Genomic DNA, 14,689 nt, shown 5'->3' on the forward strand with positions numbered 1-14,689 from the left:
GATCCCTGGTCATCCTTGGTGCCCACCTACTTCTTCTGTGATGGGGCAGAAGGGACAGTGTCAAACGCCTTGCACAAGTCCAGGTAGATGACATCAGTTGCTTTAGCCTTATCCACCAATGTTGTAACCCCATCATAAAAGGCCACCAGATTTGTCAGGCATGACTTGCCCTTGGTGAAGCCATGTTGGTTGTCATCAATCACCTTCTCATTCTCCATGTGCCTTAGCATAATTTCTAGGAGTATCTGCTCCATGATCTTGCCTGGCACTGAGGTGAGACTGACCAGCCTGTAGTTCCCCGGGTCTTCCTTGTTTCCCTTTTTAAAAATGGGGGTTATGTTCCCCTTTTTCCAGTCTCTGGGAACTTCAACAGACTGCCATGACTTCTCAAATATGATGGATAGTGGCTTTGCAACTTCATCTGCCAGTTCCCTCAGGACCCGCGGATGCATCCCATCAGGTCCCATGGGCTTGTGCACCTTCAGGTTCCTTGGGTGCTCCCAAACCTGGTCTTCTCCTACAGTGGGTGGCTTTGCATTCTCCTGGACCCTTCCTCTGCTTTCTAGGACTTGGCCAGTTTGGCACGATCCCTTGCCAGTGAAGACTGAGGCAAAAAAGTCATTGAGCACCTCAGCCTTCTCAATAAGATTGATAATATAATTTTTCAACACACTTGTACGCAATCAGCTTCAAAACCACACAGAAACGTAACGTGATTTCAGTCACTTCTGGCAGTAGTCAAAGCCAAACCCACCTGCATTTCTCTGGGTGCTCATCACGTTTGTTGTTGAAGTCCAAAGAAATCTTTGCATCCAGTCCAATTCCAAAGTAATTATTCATGACACACTTCTCTGTGTAACATTCACTGTCAAACAAAAGAACAAAACTCACATTCCTAAGTCTATGTACCATTTGGTATATATCTTACATGCCCCTCTCTGGCCACCTCATAATTCTGTTGCATAAAAAGATGAAGAACAAGGCGGCTGTACACCAACGTGCTCTGATAAGCACTGCTGGGAACTGCCTAAAACCCACACGGAATACCATAAAAGTGGCTATTGAGCAGAGGTCCCTGGCCTGCAGCCTCTGTCTGTAAGACTTCACAGTCATGACATTTGCAGAGGAATTCTCCCCTTGCCACAGAAACATACTCAGAAGCCTACACTTCATTTACAAAAAGCTATGTTGCTGGACGTTAGCATTGTGTAAAAGGTCTCACAAAACATTAGCAATGCTAATTGTTTTTATATATATATAGTTACCCACAGAGAGCCTGACAAATGAGCTTGAAAGTCAGCTACTCATCTTAGTGTCACCGAACCCCATGAAAAAACCTTGAAGTCTGCATCACTGGATTTTTACTGTTAAACAGCTCAACAGAAACAGCCTGAGAGTCTTCACATCACATTTCACAACTGCTTCCCCTGCTGTGGCCTGCCCATGACCCTTCTCAGGCCCTCCATGCTGTAAGGGTAGTGACTCCCCCACAGGTTACTGTCTAATAATTGGAAGCCGGAGTCATCTTTGGAGTGTAAGGAGAAGACTGATCTAGATTTCATTCTCATCTGAAAGCTAAAAATCTTCTACCATGAGTCAGATGTGTCACTGCATGTGTAACAACATAAGCTGATTCTCACTGGCACCCAGCATACAAATTCATTTACATAACTCTGGGCTGCTGCTGTCCATTATTTAGCTCTATAAACTAATCTACTTCTCTGCTGAAGTCCATTTGGAAATGCCCACTCCCTCCCTTCAACCTCCTGGGCATACTCACAGATTTTCAGGCTCAGAGTTAAAGGGATCAGCATGGATTAACAGTCGGCTGATGACAGAGCTCCCAGGCAAAGAACCAGACATGCCAGCACGGATATCTGTAGGATAATTGACCACAGGGAAGAGTGTGATTAATAAGCAGAAAACAAGTAACTTCAATCTCAGAAACAGGGCGATAGGGCAGAATATATTAATTCTTGTCATTGAATGAGGAAATAAAATAGCAATAGTTCTTTCTTGCACTCCAGAAGGCTTAGCTCTGTCCATAAGGAGAAGGGTTTCTGAGGTTGCCTGCAGGGTTTTTGATTAACAGGGTATCACCTAAGGCCAGCAGCACAGTTGTACAGACACATGGAAATGGGAAATAGGAGTGTATTCACCACAGTAGCATTTCTGTTCCAGGGTGAGACATGCAACATCCTTGCTTCAATGAGTAGAGAGAGAGGAGTAGGACTGAAGTTATTCTTTAACTTGCTCAAGAATTACTGCCTCCTGCTTCTTAAATTATTAGCTGGCAACCCACGAACAGTAGCTTTGTCAGAGAGAAAGGAAATTACCTGCCTCCAGAAGAAACTGTTTGAACAGGTAATTTGAGGGAAGAGGTAGAAGGACAGCACCACAGTGATGTGGAGAAGTGGGAGGGGGACGTGGGAATTCTGCTGGGTCTGTGCACCTTGAGGGACTTCAGCCTTCACATGAAGGGACCACTGCTCCCAGTCTAAGGCTGCCACTCTTTAGAAATCTCTCTCAGCAGCATCCTATCAGCCTTCTCAAGGTTACTCTGAGCTCAGTATCACCTTGTAATTGGCATCTAAATTCTGCCACTGCACAGTGTTAATAAAAACCTGTGTCTAGGTATCAGCTACAAACTGGAAACTTACAGCTCCCTCCAAGTCTCCCCTTTTCAGTCCCAGCGGAAAGTTATCCATAAAAGGATTTCTCTCTAACTGGCCCCTGCACAAAAGCATATCAGGCAGGACAACTTCGTGTTTTCATGTGGAGAGTGCAGCCTGTGCTGCTGTCACCCATACTCCAGTTGGCTGCCACAAAGGGAAGTGGTGGGTGTTACACTTACTTGGGTAGAGAATTTTTGTGTTCAGCATTGGCAAGTTGTCCCGGCTTCCTGTCTGGGGAGGAAGAGATGCAGAGCTGCCCAGCGACAAACTTCCTTTGTTTATTAGTCTTTCGCAAGGAGACTTGGATGCTGTAAAACACAACACAAACATGGCTATTGACAAACATAACGCCGTGATTCAGATTAGCACATAGCAACGCAGCCCAAGCAGCAAGACTGGGTTAGGAATCACTCAACAGTAAAACGCTCTAGCCACCATAAAACACAGAGTGACAGAACCAGTCATTAAGAGACAGAGATGTGGCATATGTGCAGCCAGAAAACCTCACAGATTGGAGGTACCAAAATGCCACGTGCAAATATTAGAAATGGAGATGAGAAAAAGCTGGTGCCAGCAGCACAACAGAGAGGGTATTTGGCTCCCAATCAATACTCAGATAAGTTTCAAATATATTTGCAGTGATCAGGGATCTCTAACAAATTACTCACATAACAGTTATTAAAGCAAACTGGCTTCCATTCTCTGACATATGCAAAGGATGGCAGGGGCTTATAGGAAAATGTCATCAGGTAGATGACATGAAAAATGCTCAAGACCATCCTTGTCCAAGCACTGAAAGCCAATGCAGATTACTGGCTAAGGTGCAAGAAAATTCCTGAATCCTAGACTCCATATGCTAAGATCACGGACCAGCCATGAAAGATGTAGCAAAAAGTGGGGTATAGGATGCACAGGCTAGAGCACAGAAATGTGCAAGGCCTGGCATCTGAAGAGCAATCATTCAAACAACTTGGAAGGTAATACACCTAACACCTCCTTCACTTTTTACAACTAACAGAATCATAGTTCATGGGCAAGATATGCACTGTGGCAGCCCTAGAGCAGTACCTTTCCGCTGGCTCCTCCCTTTGGACACTCCATAGCTGCTGCTGTGTGATGACTGCAGGGAGATTTTATCCTCGTTCCTCAGCTCCTTGCCCTCTTCAGAGGCTGAGAGACTAAGGAGGAAGCCCTCTTGCTCCTGGGTCTGGGCATTCTGCTCATCTACAGCTGTTAAGGAAAGAGAAAGTAGGTGAGTGTCTCACAGCTCTTCTAGCAAGGAACACCTCCCACTGATGTGTAACAATAACAACAGGATGGGACTCTAAAGGCCTTGATTCCTTAAAGGAAAGAACAGGAATAACAAAAAGCTTTCTGTATCATTTGTCTCAACTCTGCTCTGGACAGCTTTTGGATCTGGGCTGGCTTAGCCTCCTATTTTCTTCACTGAGATCTTTAGCAGTGAGGCTCTAAATAGAAGTGTCCATCTTTAATGTTACAGGTACTCAGGCTTCCTGAAATGTAAACTGTGCTACACGTGATGGGCTTCCATTTATTGGCGTTTAGATATTGTCAGAAATTCTAACTAATTGGACATTAAATGATAAATTTAATTAATTTTCTGTTTGTTTAACCTGTAGTGGGGCAATAGGATAAGCCACTTGAAAAGGGCACTTAGACACATATAATCAGAAGGAAGAAAGTAGCAGTTGGTAAAAAACAATATAAAGGAAAGAATCAGACTGCATACTTTGGAAGAGGAAAAACAGTTTGGAGAAGCTGAACAAATACATTTGAAATGTAACTGGAGTTTGCCCAAGAGCTGGTAAGAATTAAATGTTGCCTAAAGAAATCAAAACTTCCCTTGCATGTAATCAATAGCTCTCCCTCCTCAGCAACCCCTCCCAGGGCACAGTGCTGAGGACAGCCCTGAGCTGATCTACCAGCTCACTGCCTCTGCAGGGATACAAACCCCACTTCTTTCAGTCTCTTCCTCTCCCTTGTGCTGACTCTGGAGTTCATCGAAACTACCCACAAGGCAATCCAACCACTAGCCCAGCAGAAATAGAAACTCTTCTTGAGTAGAAATATAAACTCTTCTTGCTGGTTTAAGCAAATTGTTTGGGCTCCAAAAGAACTATAACAAACATCAAATTGGCATAAGGTAAGCAGCAGCAAAGTGGGGCAGCAGTAAGGTCAAGACCTCTACTTCACCAGAAGCAGGCTGTTTGCTCAGCTTCCATCAGCTCATATAACTTTGCCTTCAGGATAGGTTGTACACAATATTGCAGTGCTGGAAATCCAAGCAACATTGCAATGATCTGTAACTGACTGCAGAGTTGTTTCACAGCGCACATTTAGGTGTGCATGGACATCACATCTGCCACTTCAATGCTTTTATGTCCAGTAATAAGCTGTTAAGTACTTCCTTTGGTCTAAGCTAAACCACTGAGTTTATGACTAACATCTGGGAGACTGGTGCCTTTCGAAGGAAATGAAACTTTGAGCTATGGGCGTGAGAGAGATAAGGGTCAGGATGTGGAGAAGAGGGTCACCTGCCTAGGAAGTTACATCGGAACAGAACTGATTGGCCATAAGGTACAGTATTATAATATTTTCCCAGTGACAAAGCTAGTTTCAGAAGTTCCTGCCCTCTCTTGCAGTTGTACCACTGCATTGTTTCGCTGGGCTGTACTACAAAGACTCTTCTGAAAGAATCAGTTAAAATACTTAAAATAGTTTCTTCCCAAGTATTTTCAGATCTGTTTTACAGCAAGGCCACACAAACAGTTGCGCTGACACAGTTGTGGTATGGGTGGGGACAGACAGGAAATGCAAATGAACAGAGTGTGGGATGGTAGTAACTTCTTACACCAGCCCTATGGGACAGAACATACCTTGAACTTCAGGCTCATTTATGAAGCAACGTTTCAAACAGGTGGGCTTGGCAGAGATGACACTGAAACTAAATTGCCAGTTTTACTGAATAGCTTCTCTAGCTCAGGGAAGCTGTTTTTAATAAAGAACCCTACTCCACTCTGGAATAAAGGAAATTCATACTTCTCGAGAGCCTGTAACAAGTCACAAGCAGGACTCCTCATAGGTTACCTTTTTCTGCATGCTCTATTATCTGACGAATGGCTTTTTTCAAGCTGTTGGCTCTCAACATGAGCTGTTCTCGGGGGCGAAATATCTGGGGCCGTGCAGTACATGATGATCCCACCGACCGGTCACTAGAAGAATCACAAGCACTGCCTGACCCATCACCATCTTCGGTTTCCTCTGCAATGGTGGGAGGAGGGTTTGGCAGAGATGAAGATGCTTGAGATTCATCATTCAGTGTCTTCAGCAATGAGTCCAGCTTCTCCTTCAGGACAGAGCACTAGAAGGTGAAGAAGAACATCTGAGTAGAACTAACAGTAGACTGGGTGGCTCATTCTTTTAGTGCTTGCTGTCCTAGTTCTCTGACAACAGAGCAATTTTCCACTTCAGAAGTAGAAACGTAAACAATTTTACCTTCCTGGCCATGACCTCTGATTCCTCCGAGCTTTCCGTTGCCTTCTCATAAGCTTTCCCTCCTCGAGCAACAAAATCCTTCACTGTCTCACAAAGCACCCTAGATAAACAGGGTATGAAAACAAAGTCATGCAAGGATTGCCTCAGGATTTTCACAGCACAACCTTCACTCAGAGCAGTTGTCCTTTAAATACTCACTTGGCTGAGGAGATGACCACTGAGTGTTGGTCAGAAGTCAAAATTTTGGACAAATGAGCAGCCACAGAGTCTTCATAGAAGAGAATCTTCTGCACCTGGTGACAGTCAGACACAAGCCACTGGATGCTGCTTCCCAACATTACAACATACGCTGTGTAACTCTGGGTCCCCAGTGAGTACCTATCGTTCTACATGTTCTTTTTGCCCTGGAAAAGTTCTGTGGTCCAGGGCTCAGTTACCCACTGAAGACCTGAATCTGATGAAGAAACTAATTCTGAACCTGGAAATCATCAGCAGTGCAGTTCTTAAGAGTCTCTGATTATCAGTGGATCTAAAACTGGGTTTTTACAGTTCTTATGACTGCTATGCAGCTTTCCACAATTTCAGCAACCTGATGTCATGACAGCAGATCAAAGTTGACCATTTCCTCTCTGTCTTGTTCCAAAGCACTTCCCTCCCATTCCCCATTACGGTTGCTGACTTTGGTAACCCAACCTCCACCCTTCTCCATAATACTTCACTGACTTAAAGACCCAGGATCTTTGTATCTCCTGCTCCATCCAGGCCTGCTCCATTTGAACTCAACCACTACCTCCTATCTTGTCTGTTCTGAGGCCATTGCTCCCAGTTCCCTGCTCTCTGCATCTCATGAGGTACCTCAGAATCCTCACTGAAATCTTCGGTGACTGTGGAAGTGGAGGCCTGGCGAGGGAGTTTGGTTTCATACACCATGATGCTCCACCTGTTGAAAAGGAGACATCATAGCTGTCACTACAAGGCAGATTATTTCCTCCTTTATCCAAAGGACATAACAGGTTAGAGCCTCAAGTAAAACAAACTGCGCTTTGGCAGGGGCATGACTGATGTAAGGAAGCTGTAGGGTTGCAATGGAACTGCAGAGGGGTTGAATGGGGGGAAGAGGAAGAGATGACACTATGAACAGCACAAGGACTTTCTATGTACTTCTCTCTCTCTCACAGAAATTCTATGGGCATTACTTGATTCAACATAACAGATGCCAAGATGCAACTCTGAAGACAAGAAGCATTTTTAAATGTATGAAGATATATAGGCAATATCAATACTAGGGGTAAAGATGTCCATTTCTGCATTCAGCTTTCATTTCCAAGCCAAACTCAAGATAAATTGGTACAAATATACCAAGAAAAAAATTAGCTTAAAAAAATAAATCATGACTGTAAAGCTGGAACACAAGAGAAGACACTGGAGATCAGAAAATTTCACTCATTACTATTCTGCAGCAGTGACATTGAAAGACAGACTACCTTTTGTGGCTAAAAGGGTGAAGAAGGATTATCAAAGAAAAAACATTAACTGGCATTAGTAAGAAGTCCAGCAGCTGAGTAGAATCAAGAACTGCTCATTTGTACTGGAAGGGTATTTTCACACAACTCTTGAGCAGGGGAGGACGTTAGTGATAGTTACTCACCTGTCCAGCATTTTGGTACTGGCCCTCTCCAGCTTCTCCAGGATCTGCGGGAGCTGGGTATCATCATCACAAGCAGATCCCCAGCCTAACACACGGGCAAGGTCATTCCCTGTTCCCAAGGGAAGGACTCCCAGCTGGCACTGCATTAGAGAAAAGGAAATCAAAACCAACATTCAAATGGGAAAACACAAGCCACAAACAACCGTAAGTAACACGACTGATTCCTTACACAGACCAGTCATTGAGAAACAGCTTGTCCCAAGGGGAGGAGAAAGTAACTGGATGGGGAAAACAGCCAGAAGAGCATGTAAGTTAGGAAAAATTTCCTCTACTTTTTTTAAGCTGTTGAGGGAATTACAGCTACCATCTCAAGGAGCACCTTGCTAAAAGTAACTCCTTCTACAGATTTATTTATTTAACCATCAGGTGGTGCTATAGCTTTTTCTGTAAAATTAGCATGGACACCTCCAAGACAAAATGGAAACAAATTAAACACTCCAATGAAGCTTCTTTCTATCCCAGAACTCAGAAACACTGCCAGGAGAATTAAAGGGAATAGAGGAGGAGCACTACCCTTGTGGAAATCCCAGTTTTCTAACTGCAGCCCTTACTGAATGGATCAGGAGTAACACAGAAGTACTCCAAAAGCAGGATCTTGTAAGAGGGAGTTGTGAGGGAACAACAGAGATAGGAATAATGAATTAGTCTGGTACTGCTTCTTGCAGAATACTACTGCAAGAACGTTGTCCCAACTTCAGTCCTGGGGCAAACTACATCTGTATGATCAAAGAAAGTCCCCTCCAACCCTTGCTGTTGTTATTGATTCTTTCATCCAATCAAGCTTGCTAGGCAATACCTGCTTGTGAAGATTGAGGCTATCAATTTCAGAGAGAACCCAGCCAACACTTCCGTCCCCACCGCAAACTAGAATCCGGAAAGTGTCAAATTTCTGAAATAAGCGTAAGCTACAGAGAAAGGAAAGAAAAGAGCAAAAAAGAACAATCAGCTGTTATAGAAAGAAATGATAAACAATTCCAATCTAGGTAAAAACATGGTAGATTTGCTTAAAGTAGGCTCTGATTTTGCAATGAATATGGGCCACTGTCAGATTACAGATTATTAAAATTATAATAAAAAAGTAATGAAGCAATTTACAATGGCCATTCACTACAGAAATATGTCTCAGACATACTCCTCTACTAAAGCAGGGCATTTTTGTCTGAACAGAAGAGGAAACAAGCATGTGATAGCTCTTTATCCATTGAATTAATTCCTTTTAGCAGATTTTCTATGTTCAGCCTAACACTAGTTATTTGTGACTGTTTGGAGTGCTCTGATGTCACTGCCTTCGCAGTCAAAGCCATGACAATTAAAGCAAAGCCTGAAGAGTGGGAACTTTATGCAGTCATTCAGTAAGCAGACAACTGTAAGAGGATGTAAAGCCTCACCTTTAGTCCTTCTCCTGAGAAAGCAACATAAGTCAATGCCCTGGTGCCTTGTCTGTCCTGCAGGCAGGCAAACAACTCACCAGCAAGACAAGTTTGAATTTCTCCATTCACCCTTTTCAGAATAATAAAAACAACCTCTCCTTAAGTTGTTTGAAACCATGCTTCTTATTGAACATCTTCCAGAACTACTGCCTCCTTTTATTTTGGTTCTGTATATATATATTTTGTTATTGTTACCTAAACAGGATTTACTGCAGTACATGAAAATCCTTATTTCTTCATGCACTGTTGACACATGAAAAATGTCTATCAGAAATGACAACATCTTACGGTACACTTTGACTGGCACCAGTTGAGAATATTTACATTATTAAGAAGCAGCCTTTACCCTGTACCACCACTTACTTTTTAAGAAAGCAAACAAGAGCATCTGTTTTATAAGTGTGCACCACAGCTGGAGAAGATAATTGATTCCCTCCTTTCCCTTCTCTTCTGCTGAAGAGCAAAATCGCTCTCTATAGTCAGTCCAACCAGGGAGGGGAAGAAGAAAACTATTTAAAGTTTTCTATATATTATTTATTAGCCAAACACATCCGCTGGTCAGCATGCTGCAGTTTTAAAGGCCAGTGTTTTACAATGCGTAATGCCAAGAAACCACAACAGTTCTCAGGAAAGCAGAACCTAATGCTAGTGGACACTCCTAGATTTAGCACCCTTCATCTACAGGTCTTAGTCTTAGCCTTTGCATCACGTTTAGAAAAATATGAAGGAAATTTACCTTGTGCTGGCTCTTATTATAAGAAGCACCCATTCATGACAAAAGTTACTCACATCTGATGCAACAGAGAAACATTTGGAGGGAGCAAACTAGAGACCAATTTTTATTTTTTTTTTAACCCAGTTGCAGAAATATACTAAATGAAATTATTCCACAGTGCACACTTTTTTTTTATCCATAAAAATTCTAGTGTAATCTGGTAAACAAGCCTGAAATGTCATCTAGATCCTATGGCAGAACCAAACTTTACCAAGAGATACATAAGAGAGGTTTTTCCAATAACCCAATAAAATCTTTAAGGGATGGAAGTTTCCCATACTTCCCAGGTAAGTTATTTTTGGATAAATCTCATTTTGACAATATTCATTTGCTATTTGTAACATTTGTCTGTTCACCCAATTTAACTCCAGTTAACTCTTGTTAACGGTACATCATGATGTCTGTTACAAGTCTGTTTGCTGGCGAGTTTTCTTCTGGATTCAAGCTTTCTATGCTTGGTCTTCTTCCAGGGGAGTGTTTCTGGAATTCCCCCAAAAAGCCTCAAGTGTCCTGCTGTTACTGATGGATGCAAATAACAACCTTTTTCAACAACATTTTTGGTTTAAGCTAATCAGTAACACTGAACACATTGAGGAGAAAACCCCTCCAAAGTTCATATATGTTCAGTCTTCTCTGTGGAATAGGTTCCTTGTTATATTTGAGGATTTTGATAAATCACTCACACTTTTCTTGTTTACAAGGAATATGCACTTCCATAAAATATCTGCTTACCCAAGGTGAGGTCCTCCATTCATGAGATCAAAGACCTGGGCTGGATTCAGTAGCTGTTTGAATCTTCGTAGAAATTTTACACCTTGGTTGTCTCCACTTTTTGAGTTGACAAAGACCAACAAAGGGCTTGTGCAAGAAGGGGGACAAGTAGCTTTCCAGAAGCCTGTCAAGAAAAAGAGAAGGGAGTGGGAGGAAAAGCCAAGAGATGTAAAACTACCCATGGAAATTAAGTGAGAAAAAACCCAACACCCCACACTCCAGCACAGCTATATACTTTCCTTGTGCTTATAGTACTCATTGGGTAAATGCCAAATGTGCATAACCCTGAATCCAGCACGAACCACACCTCATGCTGCCAAATGTCACACTTATCTCCTAGCAGTATGCCAAAATTTTCAGCTTCCCTAACCTTCCCAAACTGCTTCTGCAATACAGTTGTTCTCAATAAATTGTAACAGCTGCAGCTCAGCAAATACTGATGTTACAGGGTAAAAAACTGAATGCAAAAGGAAAGCAAACAGTTCATCGTTACACTTCAGCAATATCTTCCAATTTGGAATTTCAGCAACAGCAAAAGCAGAATTTTCAGTTGAGAGAGTCTGGCATTAATAGTGTTAGCTGTAGGGACTGTGACTGAGAGGAAGAAAAAGAAGGCACTACTTACTAGTGATACTTACCATCTGAATCAATGCTGTTGAGAGCAGTAGGAGGAATGACAGACACTTTGCACAGCCCAAGAGGGCACTTGTTTGGCAACAAGTCTTTACATGCTGTGTGTACCTGAAAACACCACCAAAACCCATTTATTTAGATTCTTTTGACCACTGCGGTATATTAACTCATAAAGCTACCCAATAAGAGGCTGTAAAGGAAGAGAAAGGAAGAGGAAGAGAATCCAAGGAAATGTCAATCAATAAAGACTGATCATTTAAGAATGATCCCATCAAAGTCTTCTACTAATTCTCCTTTCCATTAGTACATACTACTTCTGCCATTTGAATTTACAAGACTAGCACTTTGGGTGCCGAGAGGACCAGATAACAGATTATACAGCTTTAAGAGCCTTCAGGCATTCTGCTTTCAAAATCCTGGCCTCAGTTGAGAGCAACAAAAGAAAAAGCTGGGAATTCAAGAAAACAAGAAAGCAAAAAACAAAGCAGGAAGACATGAGGCACATAAGAGGTAAGAGAAGAAGGGATTAATAAAGCCACCCAAGAAAAGGAAATACAAAGCAGAGTGGGGCACTTCAGTCATTTCTGGTACGTGAAGATTGCAAGATAGAGCGCTTGCTTGGGGTTTCAGCCCCTGCCCCCCACATTATAAACAAATATTTTGTGACACTTCTCTTATTAATCTTGCAGACAACTGGAAACAGCAAGATCTGCATCACTGCAGTGGTTAGGCAAGGGAAACCTATTGCAATGGGAAGGGGAATTGCTATTATTCAAATAGTTTGGTATTCTTTACTGTCCTTTTTTGTTGTATAATGACTCCTTAAAATCCAACATCTCCTGTGCCTGAGGTGTTGATTCATATCCAGTGTAATTAGATTCTTCTATGAAAGCTCACTATCAAAAGAAAATGAGCTTGCAGAGAAACCAGATACTTATTTCAGGTCTTAATTTTATGCATCACAGTGATACTTTTCAGCACAAACTTAAATTTCTATCTCTTGCAGGCTTTTTATCATCTGGAGAAAGAACAATAAAGTCTTTCATGGCAAATACTGACAGAACAGTTAGAGATTTTGTTTTAAGTAAATGTCATTAAAAGAATACACCACAGAGCTGAGCAAAGATTATCCTTTTACTGAAATGATCACGTTTATTCAACTCACCATGGCTTTGCACCAAAGGCAGCGCCAGTCTTGCAAACGTAGGACACTGCCACAGGTTTTATCGCACACAGTGCATTTGGCACTCACAGGGAGGTTTCCTTCCAGCCATTGATGTGGCATTGAGATCTGGAAATGATACGGAGGGAGACAAGCAATATGGACTTTCCAGAGTGCAACTCAAGGGTGCAGGATGCACCACAGCACTGAGACATACAGAGAGGCACGTCTCTATATGCACTGTTCGAGGACAGCAAAGGCAATTTCTAGAAAACATCTGAGCACGTCTTTTGGCATTTTACATCACGCTCAAGCACAAAGAGACCAGGTGACTCACCCCAGGCTACCCAGTAAACACAGACTTGCATCAGACATCTCATACGCTAAGGTACTGTTCCAGCCCTCATTTATCTTTCTTTTGCCAAAACTCAGACCAGGCTCCCCACGCCTCCAATTATTTAACCTCAACTTCCCTGGGCCATAGCAGGAGTCTCTTCCTATTAAGGAGTCCTCATAGCCCTTTTCACACAGAATCTCATGCCCTGACAGTAAAGGCCTTTCCCACATCACTAACACATCAAGGCAGAATCTGCTATTTGTACAGACAAGTAAGCTGTAGAGCACATACCAGTGCTTTCATATCAAGATAAAGCTAGAAGAGTTACGCCTATTGCCTACCCCATCTTCATCCTCAATGATATCCTTCCCAATAGAGGCCAGAGTTGTCCACTTGCAATTATTGGTTGCCCGCACAGCACACCGCTTGTGGGCTTTAAACTTGCACACTAGAGAGGAAAAGAAGAATATATTAATCCTGCTTCAGAACATGTAATGTGTCAGTCTGTGCAAAAGCTTTCCCAAGTGACCATATTTGGCTCCAGAAGAAAGCATGGGCACACATTACCCTTGTTAGCACTGCCAAAACTATCAGTTCTAATCACACTGAGCAAGATGAGCTAGCTATTAATTTTTGCCTTGTCACTTTTGCTAGATGCTTGTGCAAAGCTTAGTTATCACCTTATTAAATTTAACATGGTTTACATGGTCATACATCCTTTTACATAGTGTGGGTGTAACCTCATTCACACTGGAATGTACACTGGAAGTATGAGCTGTACACAGGCAGGCATGTTTGCTATGCCAAAGCTGAAAAAGAATAAACTCCTGGTATTCAAACACTTAACCAAGATGTTCCTATAAATATGATTATTCCTATGAACCAGAGTATTCTTATGAATATGCTATCTGATAGCTCAGAAATACATATCTGTTCACCTCAGAAGCATTATTTTAATAAGAGATGGCAGTATTTGGGTATATGGGAAAAATTAACCAGCTATATTACTATGAGGTCCAGCACTAAAACCAGCAAGAAAACATCACCACATCTATCATCCTTTTACAAAATGTCGAGATCCTGATCTTGACTTCTGCAGGAAAACTCTGTGTGAAGCCAAAGGGATTCAGCAGCAAAGGGTTTCAGCATCAGGTCCAGAAAAGACCTTCAGTCTCATACATAGCCTGTAGCTCCCTAAAGTTTATTATGTAGCATTTTTCTACATCTTTTTGCAGACTGTTAACAACATTCCTCTTAAATTATCTCTGGAATGTGGCACCGAGTTATAAAGATGACGCTCCCAAAACAGGAGACTAGAAAGCACGCTTACCTTCACAGGAGAGCCCATGTGACGTGACTCCAGATAATGCCTCCCGACACACATTGCAGTATGTTGGCCGAGCATGTGAGCAGGCGTACCAGTTATGCATCCCTGAGAAATGGTCCATACTGTACTGGGTAGACTAATAAAATAAATGTATTACAGCAAAGTCTAAAGTAGAGCAACAAGACTTATTTTTCCTTAAATCAAAGACTTGCACACAGCAGTCAGGAAAGCCAGAAACAGAACACTTTTAGTAGGGAAGAGTAGGGCACATGCAGTTTATACACAATAGCTGTAATTCAAGAAGGTCTTTAAGCCAGAAGAGACTACTTGAAGAAGAAGCCACACCTTCATTCCT

At 42.3% G+C, this 14,689-nt stretch overlaps 1 protein-coding gene across 1 annotated transcript in view; it reads right to left on the reverse strand.

Annotated features, from left to right (window-relative positions):
• Window positions 1-754: 754 nt before the first annotated feature.
• The window catches only part of DGKD (diacylglycerol kinase delta), a gene marked incomplete at its 3' end in the record, with an annotated part of 33,484 nt that continues 19,549 nt past the window's right edge, over window positions 755-14,689 (reverse strand). The window contains exons 5-19 of the mRNA XM_010176572.2: window positions 14,338-14,470; window positions 13,349-13,455; window positions 12,674-12,799; window positions 11,514-11,616; window positions 10,837-10,999; window positions 8,696-8,804; window positions 7,840-7,979; window positions 7,047-7,131; window positions 6,390-6,484; window positions 6,192-6,291; window positions 5,784-6,057; window positions 3,744-3,905; window positions 2,855-2,983; window positions 1,781-1,877; window positions 755-865 (exon numbers count right to left, since the gene is read on the reverse strand). Of these exons, the coding sequence (XP_010174874.2) occupies window positions 755-865; window positions 1,781-1,877; window positions 2,855-2,983; window positions 3,744-3,905; window positions 5,784-6,057; window positions 6,192-6,291; window positions 6,390-6,484; window positions 7,047-7,131; window positions 7,840-7,979; window positions 8,696-8,804; window positions 10,837-10,999; window positions 11,514-11,616; window positions 12,674-12,799; window positions 13,349-13,455; window positions 14,338-14,470 (1,934 nt within the window). The remainder of the gene's footprint in view (window positions 866-1,780; window positions 1,878-2,854; window positions 2,984-3,743; window positions 3,906-5,783; window positions 6,058-6,191; window positions 6,292-6,389; window positions 6,485-7,046; window positions 7,132-7,839; window positions 7,980-8,695; window positions 8,805-10,836; window positions 11,000-11,513; window positions 11,617-12,673; window positions 12,800-13,348; window positions 13,456-14,337; window positions 14,471-14,689) is intronic.

Source organism: Antrostomus carolinensis, unplaced genomic scaffold (genome assembly GCF_000700745.2).
Source record: "Antrostomus carolinensis isolate BGI_N321 unplaced genomic scaffold, ASM70074v2 scaffold50440, whole genome shotgun sequence".
Taxonomy (NCBI): domain Eukaryota; kingdom Metazoa; phylum Chordata; class Aves; order Caprimulgiformes; family Caprimulgidae; genus Antrostomus; species Antrostomus carolinensis.